Here is a 16526-nt window from a genome sequence, read left to right as displayed (position 1 = left end):
AACCCAAGGTGACTGGGATCCAGTATTTGTGAAGTTGTCCCCAAAACAGGAACTTTGCTCATAATGAACATCATAATCTCTGATCTCTGGTAATCTGGAAGATTGCTTCCAAAAAATCCTAAATAAAAAGAGAATGAAATCACAGAAGAAAAGATATATAGGGCTTTCCTCTTTATATGAAAAGCCTTATAAATACAAGGAGTATTTTAACAAGGTGAAAATAGATGAAGAATAAAACTATGATTTGTTTTAGGGCATATTCTCATGTTCATTTCTGCTGAATGATTTTAGAGAGTCTTTCCATGACACTCATTTTCATCTTTAAATCCTAAAACCTTCTAATTTTATCCTCCTCTAAATACACCATTTCAAAATTAAGTATTTGGAGTCTTCTAAATACACCATTTCAAAATTAAGCATTTGGAGTCTATCAATTTGTACATAGCGAGCAAGTGGAAGTGTTTCTCATGGCACACCGTACTGTTACTTTTGTCTGTTAAGTCTCCATTAAGTATTACAAGTGAGGGGACAGAAATCCCAGAGACATACAAGTATTTTATGACTGTTGCTGCTCTTGGGGAGTGATGAGGTGAGCAGCTTCTGTGCCAGCACCATGGGAAGAGGAGCACTCCAGCATGGGGCACAGGGAGGGTTCCTGGGCCAGGGGAACCTCAGGGCAGCAGAAAGAGCCACAATGGCTGAGGGAACCTGGGCAGGGCCAGGAGAAATGTCAGGCACACACACCTCCCTGCCTTAAAAGAATCCCTTAGGAAGTGCCAGCATCAGCTGGCAGGCAGGAAGGGCACTGTAGCTCCACCAGCTGCACCAAGAAGAAATGGTTTCCACTCACAGAAGACGCCATCCTCTCCCAGCTCTGCACCCACCACAACTGAAGCAGCTTCCCTGACACAGCTCCAGTGGAAACAGCTGCCATCCCAGAGCCAGCTCCAGGCTGGGCCCTGCTCTTATGGCAGCACAGCCACAGCAGTGACACAGCTGTGGCACTGTGCCCAGGGAATTGAGACAGCACTGTTATTCCCAACATTCCTCATGGAAAGAAATTGGGGGGTTTGGGTTAATGGCAACTTGAGTGTGACTCAAGTGTGCCCTGGCAACCAAAAGGGCCAACTCTGCCCTGTGGTATACCAAGCACAGCATCATCAGCTGGTTGAGGAGGTGACTGTCCCATCTACACTGCACTGCTACAGCCCATCCTCGAGTCCGTGTTTTGAGTGCTGCTATCTAAGAACATCAAACACCTTCAACGGAAGCAGCAGAAGGGGAGGTGCAGATCTCTCTCTGGTGACCAATGACAGGACACAAAGAAATGCAAAAGCATTCCCCATCAGGGGAAGTTCAGATGGAACATTAGGAAAAAGGCTCTTCACTGAAAGGATGGTTGGCCACTAGACCAGGCTCCCCAGGGAAGTGGTCACAGCACCAAGCCTGACAGAGTTTAAGCAGCATCTGGACAATGCTCCCAGGCACATGGTTTACTTGAAGCAGTCCTGGGAGGAGCAGAGAGTTGGACTTAATGATCCTTATGGGACCTGTCCAACTCCAGATATTCTATTTTATTACTGTGCAATAGTATAATGCTAACTTCAATAGGAAGAAGCTTCACTTTAAAAGATTAGGTTGTGGGGGTCTCTGGGATTTTTTTTGGTGGGGGTTTAATATTTTAACTGGGCAGTTTTACTGCAATGGGGAGAAATAATCTACTACATACTTGTTACTGCTCTAAAAAGCTTCAAGGCAAGCAAAGGTACAGATTAGTGAACAACATTTAAGTTACGTTCCCCCTTGTTCTTTTAGAAAAGGACAAATAAATGCACCCCAATATATAATATCAATACCATAAAGGGAAAATCTGAGAAAGGGGAAGATGCTATTTTAAGAAAATAATTTTCAGTGCTGTGCATTAAAGTACTTCAGTTAAGTCATGGTAGCACAACTGGCCATTAGGTGTCATTGTTGCTACTATGTTTAACATTCATTACTATCAATTTTAAAGTAGTACCTACTAAAATATGTATTACTGTATATGACTGTTTGCAGTGATTTTCATAAAAGGACTAATATCAGTTCTGTACCAAAGGCAGAGATTTTTACATTTCAAGGGCCACAAAATAATATAATTAAAATTAATTTTAAGTCCACCAGCATTTTTAATTTTCGTAAGCTTCTTGGGCTATGTGCTCAGTTAGCATTTAAAAGAACAACCTTTCAGAAATCAGACACATAAAGCAAGCCTGAGAATAAGAGGCAAATGCAATCAGAGATACCACACTCAGTAGCATTCGTTGATGATTCAAGCTGGTGAAATATCATCTCACTGGGGAAGGGAGAAAAGGGGAGGAATTTTAAGTGAGCCTGTGTCATTGTGTTACTCACCAATTGTCTGAATAATTGCATTCTGGACAATCCTCTCATCGCTCTCCTTGGAGCTCGTGCTCAAAGTGGCACTTCCTGCTGAACTGCGCCTGTCACCCAGCTCCAAGTCAACACTGATGCGCAGGTGCTTCAACAAGGTATTAAAAACCTCCAGAACTGTTGGGCCTGGAAACAACGAATAACAGTGATTGCACCTGTCAAGGGGAAGATGTCTAAAGAAAATGAAAACTGGGCTTTTCAATCCCTTTTCACAAGAAATGAGAGTAGGATGAAAAGAACCAAGTGAAATTCAGTGTCTGAGGCATCAGGACTAGGGATAAACTTTTGAGGTGTGCCTACACCTTGATATTTTAGAAATTAACTTGGAATCAGGAAATACAATCAGGTATGTATGCATAATCCATTACGATCCATTACTGAGTCTGGCCAGGATGGAGGTAACCCGATTTTCCTTGTGCATGTGGTTTTTGCTGCACCCATGAAACTGCCTTTATCTTGATCCATGAAACTTCTCACCTTCTTTCTACAGTGTCCCTGTCCTGTGAGAAAGGGGAGTGCAAACAGCCCAAAGTCAACTCACCATGCAAGCTTCAGATACAAAATAGGAGTGGTTGCTGAAATTAAGCATCAATAATGGATTAAACTGTAGGTACTTGCCCCTGAACTTCAGTTATTTCAAAACCTGCTACTAAAATCCAGATCTATAGATTGGATCAAAAAATAAGCGCTTTTCGTCATATGGTCAAAGATTTCACAAGTCTGTGCATGCAAGTGGGTCTCATATAAAGAGGAAGGACAGACTCAGGCTCAAGCTAATGAAGCAAAACAATAATATTTCAGCAGGACACCAAAGAACATCAGGAACAGAACACATGAGTGTACATCTCTTCATAAGTACTCTTGTTTCAAGGAACTATCCTAATCTTAAATGACATATTTTACCTTATTTCAGCTGCTTTACAGTTAATAAAGTAAAATTTCTCAAAGATCATTCTACTCCCACATTACCACTCAGGTCACAGCTGTATTGCAAAGCAACAGTGCTCTTGACATTTTGTAGTGACACACAATTCTCTCAGACTTTATAATTTCTCTTCAAATAGGAATACCTGCCTTTCACAATTTTTTCACTCATTTTGTCAATGCAAAGGATTATATAACTGTCAAACAACCAAGTACATATGTTCAGAATAATTGCAAACCAAGTAAGATTTCAAGCATTTTATGAGCACAAAGGAGAAAAAAATTAATAAATACAAAACCTTCTCAAAATAATGTGTCCAATCAGTCTGAAATCAAAGTGAAAATGAGCACAACCCTCCAAATTTATCCTTTGACCTGATGCCTTTAATTTAATACAACTTACCTATTGATCCTTTAGCTGCTATTGCAACTGCTTCCAGAAGAACCTGAATAATGCCAGCACGAACTCGCGGTGAATCCCTTTTGCGGACATCAAGGTGTCCAAGGATTTCTTGTATTACATGATGGGAATATTGTGCCTATTAAAAAAACAGACAGAAAATCTACATCTGTGACTTTAACAAGAATAAACTCATACACCACTCAGCTATGGTCATGACCATATTCCCATTCTGCAACATTTTCATTCAGAAATTTATAAAAATTACAATAAATTAATGACTAAATACAGATTCAAAAAACTGCCATGAGAGATGAAGCCATACTGGTTCATTCAGCCAGCCCAGTGTACAAAAGCTGAGAGTCTTAAAATATCCAGGAACATCTACAAGCACAGAGGAAGCGTGAAGTGGTCCTTCACTCAGCTAACTGCAGTTCAAGGACTTCAGCACCATTGATATAAATGCTGAGAAAACTCAGCTTTATTCCACAAATTTGGAATTTTACACTTCTCTTTTGGGCATCTGCGTTTGATGCAATCCAAGAATAATACCTTGATGTTTACAACAGACAATCATAGACTCATTGAATGTCTTGAGTTGTGAGAGACATTAAAGACCATCCCATTCCAAGCCACCTGCCATGGGCAGGGACACCTTCCACTGGACCAGGTTGCTCAAAGCCCCATCCAACCTGGCCTTGAACACTTCCAGGGATGAGGCGGCCACAGCTTCCCTGAGCAACCTGTGGCAGTGCCTCACTACTCTGCTGATAAAGAACTTCTTTCTAATACCCAATGTCTACCTTCTCTCCTTCAGCTTAAGGCCACAACACAGGTGACTCACTATTCAAAATCCTCAGCACAACACAGTTGCACGTGAAGCTGTTTTCTTGGGTTGGAAAAGCAGCAAAGCTGTATTGGCACAAAGAAATAACCAACTTGAGAGTTTTCTTTGTCAAGCACAATGTCACACCAGCATGGTTACCCTGCTGCTTGTTCTGGAGCTTAGAAGCACCACCCCACTACCTTCCATTGGATCTTTCGGATTCTTTGACTTCATCTACTGTCTACCACTAGCATGGTGAGATGAACATTTAAACCTCTCTCATGTGCTTGAAGCATCTATGCAAAGAAAAAAAAACAAACAACCAGGAGAAAATCCTACCTGTATAGAATACATGATGATTTTAAAGCAGGAAACAGCAAATTCATTAGGATCCCATAGTTTATGATGGTCTAAATGCCTGTAAGCAAAAATTAAATAGACCTGAAATAATGACATTCCACAGATATAATAAATGGTATCTTAGAGTTTTCTCAAAATTCAACTCAAAAGGATCACTTACTTACATAAAACCTGTATACAATGACTTATGAACTAGGTGAGACATTTAGAACTTCAGAAAACCACTTGTTTCCTAGGTTTAGGATGTGATCACAAAACATTTGGCTGAACAGAAATTCCTGATCTTCCAGTTCCAGAAATTTAAAGAACCTAGTTACACCAAAGATATATAGTTAAGAATATACTGCTTCCACAGTTCACGCATAAAAATTGCTGTAATATTAGACGCTTATTTACATGAAAGGGATCTGCTGAAGTGGATGGTTGCAACACATTGACAAACTTCTACTCTACAGAAGATAAATAAATTGTTTTGAATTACACACTGCAAAATAATTAGGGCTGAATGCTCCATCCAGAACAAAACTCTAAGAAATATTTTTGTTATCATGGTGGTTTCATAAATAAAATATACAGGAAAAAAAGAGCTACTCTTTGTGCATATATGCCTTTACACTCTGAAGCATTTCAGCACTTTCTGCAAGAAATATCAAAACAAAATCCAAATAATAAATGCATCAGTTTCTCTTTAAATGGGACAGGAACCACAAATGAAAAAAAACTGTCAGCGTTTCTAGCAAATACAAAAATTCTGCTTAAATAGAAATGTTGAAAGCTATGAATAGGGCACACAAATTTTTGCACAAAAGAGATCTGAGTCCCCAGAAAAGCATGACAAAAATAAATGTGTTTTTCATTCTAGAAGATTGAAGAAAAGGTAATTTTGGACACATTTTAATTGGAATGATTTAGGTTTTAAAAAAATCAAAACAAATCCACAAATTCACCAATGAACAGCAAACATGCCTAATCAACAAAAAAAGTTTGTAACAGAAACTGAAATTAGGTTGTGTTCCTGAACAGGTATCTGAATCTCAGCTACTGAATCATTACTGCTCTCCCCTTCCTCAAAGAACTTAGGAAACATATAAAGATGCTTGAAACAACAACCTCAAAAGCCCTACAGGTGAAAGAAGTCAGCGCTGTGAACACAGGAGGACTGGCTGGATGCTTTAAGTTACTCTGCCTAGAATCTGGAGATTTCAATTCACTCACTGGGCTGCTCGCAGCCCAGTGACCCATCTGAGTACACAGGTCTCCTTCAAGGTTGATTAAACCAGATGACACAAAGCATCTCCTGTGCCCTAAATTACCTCGCATTACAATGCGGAGATTAAAAAAAAAGTTCTGCCATTTGACACATCACATACCTTTAAAAGAAATCCCTACAGGAAAGAATGTCAGGAATTTTAAAGGTATTTGGCTGCCCAGATAACAGCAGATTTGCATTACTAAATATCCAACTTGAATACTTGTTGGGGATAGCTGCCTTTCTTGTGCACACTGAAAATGCACAGGCATATTTAATTCTGCCTTGGGACAGAAAACCAAACAAAACTACCTCTTTAAATTCTTCAAGGCTTAGTGGCTCATAATGCATTTATTCATGTCTTCTTCCTCTATTAATATCATTCCAGTACAGTCCACCATATCTTGTACATGATGGCTTATTTTAGGTAACCTATTTTATTTTTGCCTCATCAAATAGAAAATCATACTCTCCACTATCTTCTCCTGATTGGAACTGATCCTTTAATCTTTCAGGGCAGTATGTGTTCTCTGTTACCCTTGACAGTTCCTATTCATCTGCCCCAAAGATCCATTCAGGCAGATTACGGTCAACTACATCCCATATCATGTAAAAAAAAGAAAAAAAAAAAAAAAATCCCTCTCTGAACAAGACATACAGTTTTATTTTTCCAGAAAGGCCAAGTATTAGCTGCTTCAGGTAGATGAACTGCTGGGAGGACAGCAGGGGGAAGATGCCAGCCTTGGTTAAAGCTTTGTGTAACAGCTCAATGGGCAGGATACTTTGTGTACTGGAATCTTCCTCCTAAGGACAGCAGGATTAGATTCCTGTAGGTGATGTATTTTACTGATCATTACAAGTGTATTCAATGTAGTTTTGTTTTTGCAAAAGACAGTAAAGGGTATTTTCACTATGGTGCATTTACTTCAGTTAAAATCAAGTCACACCTTAACTCCTCTTTTTTTTTTTTTCCAAATTACATGTCTTTAAATAAAGGGTATCTAAGACTGAAAAACACTCTATTCCTGGATTAACAAATTCCAAACTCTGCCTTCCATTGAGATCTGCTGCATATATGTAGCAAATGTGCACAATTAGGTTTCTCAATTTCAAAAGGACAGCAGAACTGATGATGCAAATTTCTGGAAAGAGAGCCAATGATCCCTGAATTCTCTCCCAGTACCACACACACAAGCAATCCCTATAGTAATAGATGATAAATTCATCCTGAGGATTAGAAGGCATAACTGAGGCACACATGTATGGGAAAATATAAAATATTCTGCTTTTGCATCATGTTTGCTGACAGAATATTAAACACCAGTCTGTTAATATTCCAAACCCCTGCACACATGATGTGATAACTGACAAGAATGGAAATACAGTTGTGAAGTTTCACTAGATTTCTGGATCTCTCTGAATCTGCCTAATTCTATTCACCATTGCAAATCCACGCTAAGTACGTCTCAATAGCTTCTGACTGTTGACACAACATACACAATTTTTTCAGGTAATGTTAATGTAAATTTTTTTGACTTTCATTAGGCAATTTGTGAGACTGATCTGTAAGATTTTATTACAAATTATTATTTGAGAGTTTCTAGCTACTGCATGTAGACACTTATAACCATGGAGATTTTTTGCCAAAGGCAAGGAGAATTAACGTCAATCCAAACCTATACCAGGAGACTGACTTTAGACTTCTACTATCTTCATTACATTTAAATCCTTCAATCAATGAATACACCCTGCCTCATGATGCAAGCAGCAGTGATCTCTGAGTTTCGCAAGGAAATGATAGCATGTTGCCTGGTACTGGAGTGCCACATGAAGCAAGCCTTCAGGTGGGGAACTGAACCTGCACCTTCATGTTAGCATTGTAATAAGAGGCCTTATCTGTATTTCCTGAGTTTCCTTAAAAGCTGTGAAATAGCTGAAAATTGTTAGAAGAAACTGTTTCCTAATCATAAGCTAAGTCAAGTTTTTCAATCCAATACAGTGCAATAGACTATTTCAAACTTTCATTCTAACAGTTCTGTCATTCACAAAATGAAGTTGATTAGGTAGAGCACACTCTTGCTGTTTAGAAAAAACTGCTTGAAATGGCATTTTCTGCATCTCTTCCTCTTCAAAAATACTAAACCTTTACAGCAGTCATTTTTAGAAAGACACATTTGGTGATTTGTCCTCAAAGTAGAACACAAAAATGGTGACTACAAAGACTCGCTATTCATAGAAGAGGTAATATATTCTGAGTAACTGGTCATTATCTACTCATTTCGGTGCATATGCAGTATGTGGCACACAGAGGTGCACTCAGTCAATTGTTCCTTACAGTCATAGCATGTAAGAAAACAAAATAGGCTGGAAATAGTATTATAGACACAGGCTTTAGATTAGCCACAGGAAAAGCAGCTACGGCACCTTCTCAAATCCCAAACCAAGCACTACCTCTAGTCTAGGGAATCAGCAATTATTCGTAGGAAACTTCCCTGATACTAAAATGATTGAAAAGACTGAAGTCACTGCAAATGATGATAAAGTTTTGAGATAAACCCATAAAAAGAATTGAAAAGTGGTAAGAAAGCAGCTGCAGTATGGTACCAAGTAGTCCACCCAGACTGTTTAGTACCTAGGTGTTCCCTGTGATCACAGTTATTTTGGAGGAATGCAAATTTTACAACTAGGAAAGAATGAGTATTTTTTAATAAAACACTCAACTTTGCAACAGAAACTCCTATCAGGTTGGTATAACAGGTACATACAGAAAGTAAGAGAATGGTACAGCTCTTCGTAGTCAATGCTTTTTCAGGATGAACAAGGGGTTACAAAAGTTTTCTGCCTTCAACACCAACCCTATCTTCATTTGTAATTTCTGTTCTTACCGCTAGTAATTTGAAAATGGCTTTTAGTATCTTGAAGGTCATTCAGTATATAAATAAAATACTTAATTTTGGTGGGAAGAACTAGGCCATCTAAGAGAACATATTCCTGTACCCGAGATATACCTTGAAAAATCTACAAGAAGCAAGCAGGTCTCCTCACCACCAGGAAAAGCCAGCGTTTGAAAGTGGTATCACCGAGTGTTAATGTATCAGGTATAATTTGTACTGTGTCTGTTTGTGCATAATGTGCATACTGTGTGCATATTTGCCACTCACTACTAAATGAGCTGTTAAAGATATTCCTCACAGAATATCGAAACAGGTCCTGGAAGAAAATGGCAGGAAAATATAAATTGTAACTTTATGGGGCACAGTATTCCTTTGTGCTACTTGTACTTTACTTGTTTTGCCACTGATTGTAACACTCATCTCTGGGACATTAACAGCTTGGATAAAGTTTCCCATTGAAAAAAAGTAAGGCCAGCTGAAGCAACAAGTCACGTAAATTATTGTATTTTGCTTCTAAAAATCAGTAAAGCAGGACATGCATTCCTCCATAACTACCTTCAAGTTTACAGACAGGCAGCAAAGAGGAGAGATTAAAAGAGGGGCAATTATTTTTAAGAAATGTGAATGGAAACCTTTGAGTTGAAAAGTAGGAGAAAATTTAATGCAACAGAATTGAGGATGAAATAAAGAAAACCTCTTAAGATCTGCCATGAATTTTCAACTTACGCAAAAACTGGTCTGACAGCATTATTCATATTTCCATAGGTTGCTCGTCCCAGTAGTTCCCTGAAACAATTCTCAGCCAGCACAGAAGGATTTTCTTCTTTCACTCCTCCTGTAGGAGAGGACTGGGGGCCTGTTCTGCTGAAATAAGACAAAATACATTGATTATATTACTGACTATATTCACCTTTTCTTTACTGTATCCACCCTTGGTATTAAAACCTTCATGAGTCACACTCTTGAACTAGGCAAGAACAGTATTTAAAATATGCATTGAACCAGAATTCTGAATAAAATATTTTATTCTCTTATAGCAGGACCATAGATCATCATCTGTTCACTCAGTACTGACCACTGTATTAGTAAGTATTTACATGGCAAACACAAAAGCTGCTAATATTCAGTTAACTTGTTACCCATCACATTTTGACAAACCACTATGCGTTGCTAACAATGAATGAAGGCTGTGAAACCATGAAAAAGTTAGACAGAATCTTAGTAATTTTGTTCAAATTAACTACTGAGTCCATACTGTGCGGGTGAGCATTAAATGAAACTCCAATACTTCTGCACAAACAGATGGCTTGTGAGTTGAAAAAAAATGTCTGAGTGAACTAATTAGAACATTACTACCCACACAGTTACCTCTAAATAGGCAGTGTAGAAGTTGGTCACATTTCAACTGAGTGTCTTCCATCATTACTGTGGACAGGGCACTACTGAGCCCCTTGCTGTGGGCACCATGGCGAAAACAGGCTTCGGAAAGAAAGCAAACAGCTTCCCCGAGGTACCTCTATCACTTATCAAGAGTCATTGTACAGGTGGCAACCTTTTTATTTTCTCTCACAAAACACATTATAGAAATTTAACTGAGGATTCATTTGCCTACATTAACATTATGGATCTTTAATTTTAGATTGCAGAAATCAATATGCTAAATCCTTAAACAAAATTTCAGTTCTGCAGTGTAAACTTGTCTGGTAAATACGTTTTAAAGTGCCCACTAAGAGCATCCAGTTTAGTTAAGTACCATAAAACCTTAGCTTTAAAGCATTATAAAAAGTTGCAAATCGAAGTATCAAATGAACATGTTAACATCATAGTTGTAATGTATCATCTGATGGCAAAGGATTTTCTAGTGTTTCAATACTACTGAAATTTGCCTTATGAAAATCCTGTTGCCTCTGGAAACATCACTGTTTCACGAGTTACCGCAACAGTGCTAGTTTGTCAGATTTTAATAACAGAAAAGCCTCAGGAACCCTGTTAGATAATTAAGGAAAAACAGTTTTACAAGTGCAGCACGATTAGAATTTTAAAAGGCATGACAATTTGTATATAATCCACCACAAGTACCACTAAACTCCAGCTTTATCCAACTGTTGTGCCACTCAATCTCTCTGTTTCTTCCTTCCCCTGTATGGCCTGGACTCTGATCTAGGGAGATGGGCACTCACAGCACAGAGAACGTACAAGAGACAGTGCAGGACTGTCATTTCCATTGTTGTTTTGACACAGATTCCCTAACATACGACAGCATTGTAAAGGTGGTGTGTGGGGAGGAAAAAGAAAGCAGGCTGCATAAGACACAGAGCTAGGTCTGTCTGAAAGAATTCCAGTTAAAATGAAGTAAAAATAAGTTATGTTTTAAATGTTTGTATATGCAAACCTACAGAAGGTGACTTCTCAGCACTGCTTGGAGTCTTTTTTTAGATGAATCTTCCTAGTGTAAAATGTTACTCTTGGATTGCCTCAGAATGTCTAAAATTATCTTGCGTTGTCTGTAGTCCTAACATTTTATTTTGAACTTTAACAGCACCTACGTCAAAGTATTTCTCAAAGTAAGTGTCCCTTGGCATTGTCAGATAATAAGACAATGAATATTGAATAATCTTTTTAGTTTTAGAGGAAAGCTTTGTACAGCCTCTTAAGTTTCTAGATTCAAATGAGCAACTCATACTCATTTTGTTTCACTGATTTGGTTTTTACAGAAATATCAGAAAACCTCTGAGAAATCCAACTGCAACAGTTAAGAAAAAAATAGTAGTATTCCTCTGCACCTAGAGCTTTTGTACTACAGCAAGAGAGCTGAAAATACACTTTGCAATGAAATGGGCAAGGACAACTCCCTCTGGCTGCTCTACCGACTTTTTTGTGGGCAATCTCTATCAGAAGTGGCAACAAGGAACTGGAAGGAGGATGTGTTGAAATACAGCAGTTTCCATAGCAAATACCTAATCACAGACTTAAACTAGCTCAGAGCAACTCAGCAACTTAATGAGACTTCTTTAATGCCACAAAACCAGGACTGGCCAAAAAATATGACAGGACATGTGAAGTAAGACTTAACCACTACTTTTGAGCAGAGTAGGTACAGGAATGTACATTTGACTATGATTCACTCACCCTGAGAAATAAATAAATTCTAACCTACCTCTATAGCAGAATCTGTATGAACGTTACAGATGTATCAGAAGGATCTGAAGTCAAGTTTACGACAAGTACTAGAGTGTCCCTCTGCGTGAAATAAGGCTGGCAGGTTTAGCTCCACAGTTATCATGAGGAGTGTATTACAAAGTAAGTGGATTACCAATTTCATACATCCCTTCCCTATTTTAGAGATGCACATAAACAGACAGACATCACATGAAGTCTGATAGACATGTAACTAGATTGTGCATTCAGATATATTAACAAATAATGACATCCACAAATACAATTATCTGTTTAAAATGTTGTTTGAATAGTAAATTCTTAACTCTAAGACATGTCTCATCTGCTATATAATCAAAAGAATATTGAATTAAGCTATTAAGGTTCCAAAAGCTAGAATTACACTGACTTTCAAGGTAAGCTTTACCTACATGTACTTCAGCTTTAAACAAAAATGCTTTTTTTCTATGGACTTAAGTTGGGGGTATTTTCTGGAATTTCTGCTCTTTCTCAAATAATGCTTTGATTCCATCTGCCAGAACAATGTGCTTCTTACTCCTACTCTTCAAGATGTCTTTGTGCTCCACAAATATGAAGTCACACACAAAATAAAATGAGAAATTGTCTGGAACATCATTTAAGACCAGCAGGTAACAATTTACGAATACTGCTTTCAGCTTCTCTATCATGCACATCATATAAGGCCCCTACTCACCACTTGGAAAATCGTTAGTCTTTTTTTTCATGTTCAGTGTGCATTATAGGCCAAGTTTCAAGTACAACAGTTCAGAAATTTAAGTTGCTTTTTGACAGATTTCTTTTTCTACCACTACTATTGCATTCCTCAGACGATAAAAATCACTCCTGCAGTACATATAAACTGATCCACTTTAAGTGGTTAATCCAAATCCTACTTCAGTCAGTTTTTCCATCAGTAGTTAATCTACTTCTGCTATAAAAAAGAAAATGTACGCCTGAGGACACTGTAAAGAGTAACAAAGGAAAGGGCCCACCTGCAGTTAGAAGCCCTGTAAGAGTAAGCAAAGGCAAACCAGGCTCTCCTTGTTCAAACAGCAGCTTCAGAAACCCTTGTCTCTTACTCAGATCACTCTTCAGATGTAAAATTCAAGTGAGTATTTCTGTACATATTGTGTGAGCCCTCAGTTATATGCAGTAAATAGATAAAAGCATGGACAGACAGGCAACTATTAATTTTAGTTATTTAGTCTGAAAATTTGCTTTAGCAATGAGACAGGTACTGGCAGTTAGAAATAACGGAACAAAAATAAAGCTGACGAATAGCAAAATAAATGCCAAAACTCAAACCAAAAAAGAGAAACTGACAGATCTAGAAAGCTGAGTGAAAGCATGAAAAGCTTGCTGTTATAGGAAGGCTCCTGAGCCTCTTAGCAGGCAAGTTTTGAAGCAGCCAGAATTGGACATGGAATGAATATTCAATTTGCTTGCACAGCTGAAATTGGTTTATGAAAATTTCCCAGTGCTACCAATAAACAGTTTTTATACCTACATAGTGTTTAACCATGGACCAAAAAAAAAGTGACTTCTCAGTTGTAAGGTGACTGGCATCTCCTCAACCTTAATTGTCACAGAGATCTTTCTGAAGATCCTTTTGCAAATGTAGCAAGTAATATGACTAGGAGTCACTGAAAGCAAAAAAGAGAAGGGGGTCTGCATATAAATAAAACTTTAATTCCTTACTCTGAGTACTGTTTCAGCCAGGACAAGCAGTTCTTACAAATGGCTAAAGGAAATAAACCCTCAATTCTTAACAAATCTAAGTAGCAAAATCATTTGAGTCACCTAAAAGCCTTTGCTTACTCATCCCTGCATCTTATCCAATAAAAACCAGAGTTTATAATTTTTATCAAGTTAAAATATGGATATATAATTTCTGGAACAACTTTTAGGCTAACAGAATCTCGAACAAGTGAAAAAAAAGTGCTTAAAAGGATTTTAGGACAAGAAACAGTAAGAACCATTATGCAGACCTATACTATCAATTTCAAGGAGCCTCAGGCTAGAAAAGCAGAGTTGTTGCTTCCACTAAAAACAAAAGAAAAAAATACCCATCATAAAAACTTAGCATAGAGATTGCTTAAAAAACCACACCAGTGACAAGGAATAAAATTACCTGTCAATATCTTCTATTTTCTGCATGTTGAACAGCAATGATGGCACTATCTTGTCCATGTGCTGAGGTTCCCATATAGTTGCTCTAAGCTCATCATTAACTGTTTTTCGAACCACTCCCTGAATGCCCCTGATTCCAGCAATTCGGATCCTGAGGAAGGAAAAGAGGAATTACTGAGGCCGAGAAACAGAGCACCTCCCAGAATGGCTCTGTACCTACTGGGCAGCAGTAATTAAGTAGTGTGGAATTCCAGTAGGCTCTTACAAGCAGCAGTTGGGAAGTTGGCCAATCACCAGGGTTGCCCACAGTTTCTTTGAACACCTTTAAAGCAGTAAGGAAGCTGACAAAACAAACAACTGAACAGAAGATTGCCTGTAAGGATAAAGCTGACACTAAGCAATGAAGACTTAAACTTTATGCATCGACTCTGACAAAAGTCATGTGGATGAAACCCACCAACTCTATGCAATTTATAATTCATCAGTTGAAACTTTGCACAGTCTCAGCCTATTCCAGAGCTGAAGAAAAATGTGAAGTTACCACAACACAGCTGAAGTAAAATCTAGCATAACCACGTGATCGTGTCCTTAGAAGTTGTAATTAAGGCTATGGATTAGTCAGGGAACATCTTTAAAGATTTCCGAAAAATTCACAAGATGGAAAGCAAAGGATAATTCTCTCAACTTAAGCCTAATGCACAAAAGGAACCACCACTTTTATTCTAAAACCCTTTGAATGAAATCAACTGAGAAGTAATCAAAAACAATGAAATAATAGAAAGAAAAAAATAATATAAGTTCAAAAAAAGACTTGGTCTAGCTGCTACCTATTGTCATTATTTTATTAAACAAAAATAGCTTGCGGGAAAATCTGTGCAATGAAATGAATAGCAGAATATTATTAAGTGATAATAGCAAATTATCCGCTATAATAAATGGTAGGAAGAGAATTTACTTCCTGAAAACAAGTAGAAGAAAGCTGGTACAGCTATCAAATAAGCACAAGCTTCACTAAAATTTTTAATTATTTCTATTAAAATCCATCCCTCATTTTTTAAATCTTGATTCAAGTATGGACAAAACTTAACTGGCCCTTGCTCAGCCAAATTCGCTGAATTAAAAAATATCTAAGATGAGCTACAGAGGTAACTAAGTTCTATAGATAATATTCTTGTTTAGATTTAAATTTGTAAATACTTAAACCTGTAGCTGCTTGTATTTTACCTATTTCTGAACAAAGTCTTGTGCATTCAATATGAATCCAACATCATTCTAGACCTTTTGAGATAGTTTATATAGGATTACACACAAAGCAGGAAACAAGAGGGATGTACAAACAACTAGAAAAGCTGCTCCTGGGAAGGACACATCCTCGAGGGGGAGCCACAGGAAAACAAACTGCAGCAATTACTTAAGAGTGGGAAAAATTGGAACTGCCGTTCATGGAGGCTCTTGAGCTTCACACACATGAGCATACTTCAGACATCTAAGAAAAACCAGATTTAATGAGTAATTCTCAAAGAGCAGACTTAATATATGCATTTGTTTTTCATGTAAGTAGCCTTGTTAATATCTCAAGTAAGTTATGAACTCGCATATTTACATTAGTAAGTTGTGCCTTTCTGCAGAGAATCCACACAATCCAGTACGCATTTTTCAGGTAAAATTACACCTAATCATCCTAGGAGTTCTAGCTATCTAAAACTTGCAATATTTGGTGCTACTCAAAAAGTCAGACTGTTATTTTCTTCATATGGAATGAACTACTCCAATAAAAACCTTAATAAAAAGCTGTATTACAGACAATATTATTGTGTCAACAGTTTTCAGTAATTCCTACAGAATGACTCTTACTCAGTTTGTACTTCTGGATCCTGGTCACAGGAATGACACATGGCACTGAACCGGGACACGAAGAAGTCGTAGCGTCTGTGATACGAAGGTGTGTCTTCCTCAATGTTGGCAAATTTGACAAACTGAAAATAAAATACATTAAAAAAAGCTTTTAATACCAATTTCCCAAAAGAGAATAATGACTACTAAGCTTCATTTAACAAGTAACATAAAATAATTGTATTAAAGTAAGAACCCAATTTTGACAACACTTTAGAACTTCAGAGAAGAAAGATTTGA

General features: G+C 37.7%; 1 protein-coding gene across 10 annotated transcripts in view; it reads right to left on the bottom strand.

Annotated features, from left to right (window-relative positions):
- The window catches only part of EFR3A (EFR3 homolog A), a 77485-nt gene that overhangs the window by 25201 nt on the left and 35758 nt on the right, over window positions 1-16526 (bottom strand). For 9 of the 10 annotated variants that reach the window (XM_032133567.1, XM_032133557.1, XM_032133585.1 and 6 more), the window contains 7 exons: window positions 16248-16369; window positions 14395-14544; window positions 9813-9950; window positions 4923-5001; window positions 3761-3896; window positions 2395-2559; window positions 4-118 (listed from right to left, as the gene is read on the bottom strand). In XM_032133567.1, coding sequence (XP_031989458.1) covers window positions 4-118; window positions 2395-2559; window positions 3761-3896; window positions 4923-5001; window positions 9813-9950; window positions 14395-14544; window positions 16248-16369 — 905 coding nt within the window. The remainder of the gene's footprint in view (window positions 1-3; window positions 119-2394; window positions 2560-3760; window positions 3897-4922; window positions 5002-9812; window positions 9951-14394; window positions 14545-16247; window positions 16370-16526) is intronic. The other variant, XM_032133517.1, reaches the window with a different exon arrangement.

The sequence above is a fragment of the Corvus moneduloides genome, chromosome 1, assembly GCF_009650955.1.
Source record: "Corvus moneduloides isolate bCorMon1 chromosome 1, bCorMon1.pri, whole genome shotgun sequence".
Taxonomy (NCBI): Eukaryota; Metazoa; Chordata; class Aves; order Passeriformes; family Corvidae; genus Corvus; species Corvus moneduloides.
The sequence above is the reverse complement of the archived record's forward strand: the minus strand, read 5'-3'. Positions and strand labels throughout refer to the sequence as shown.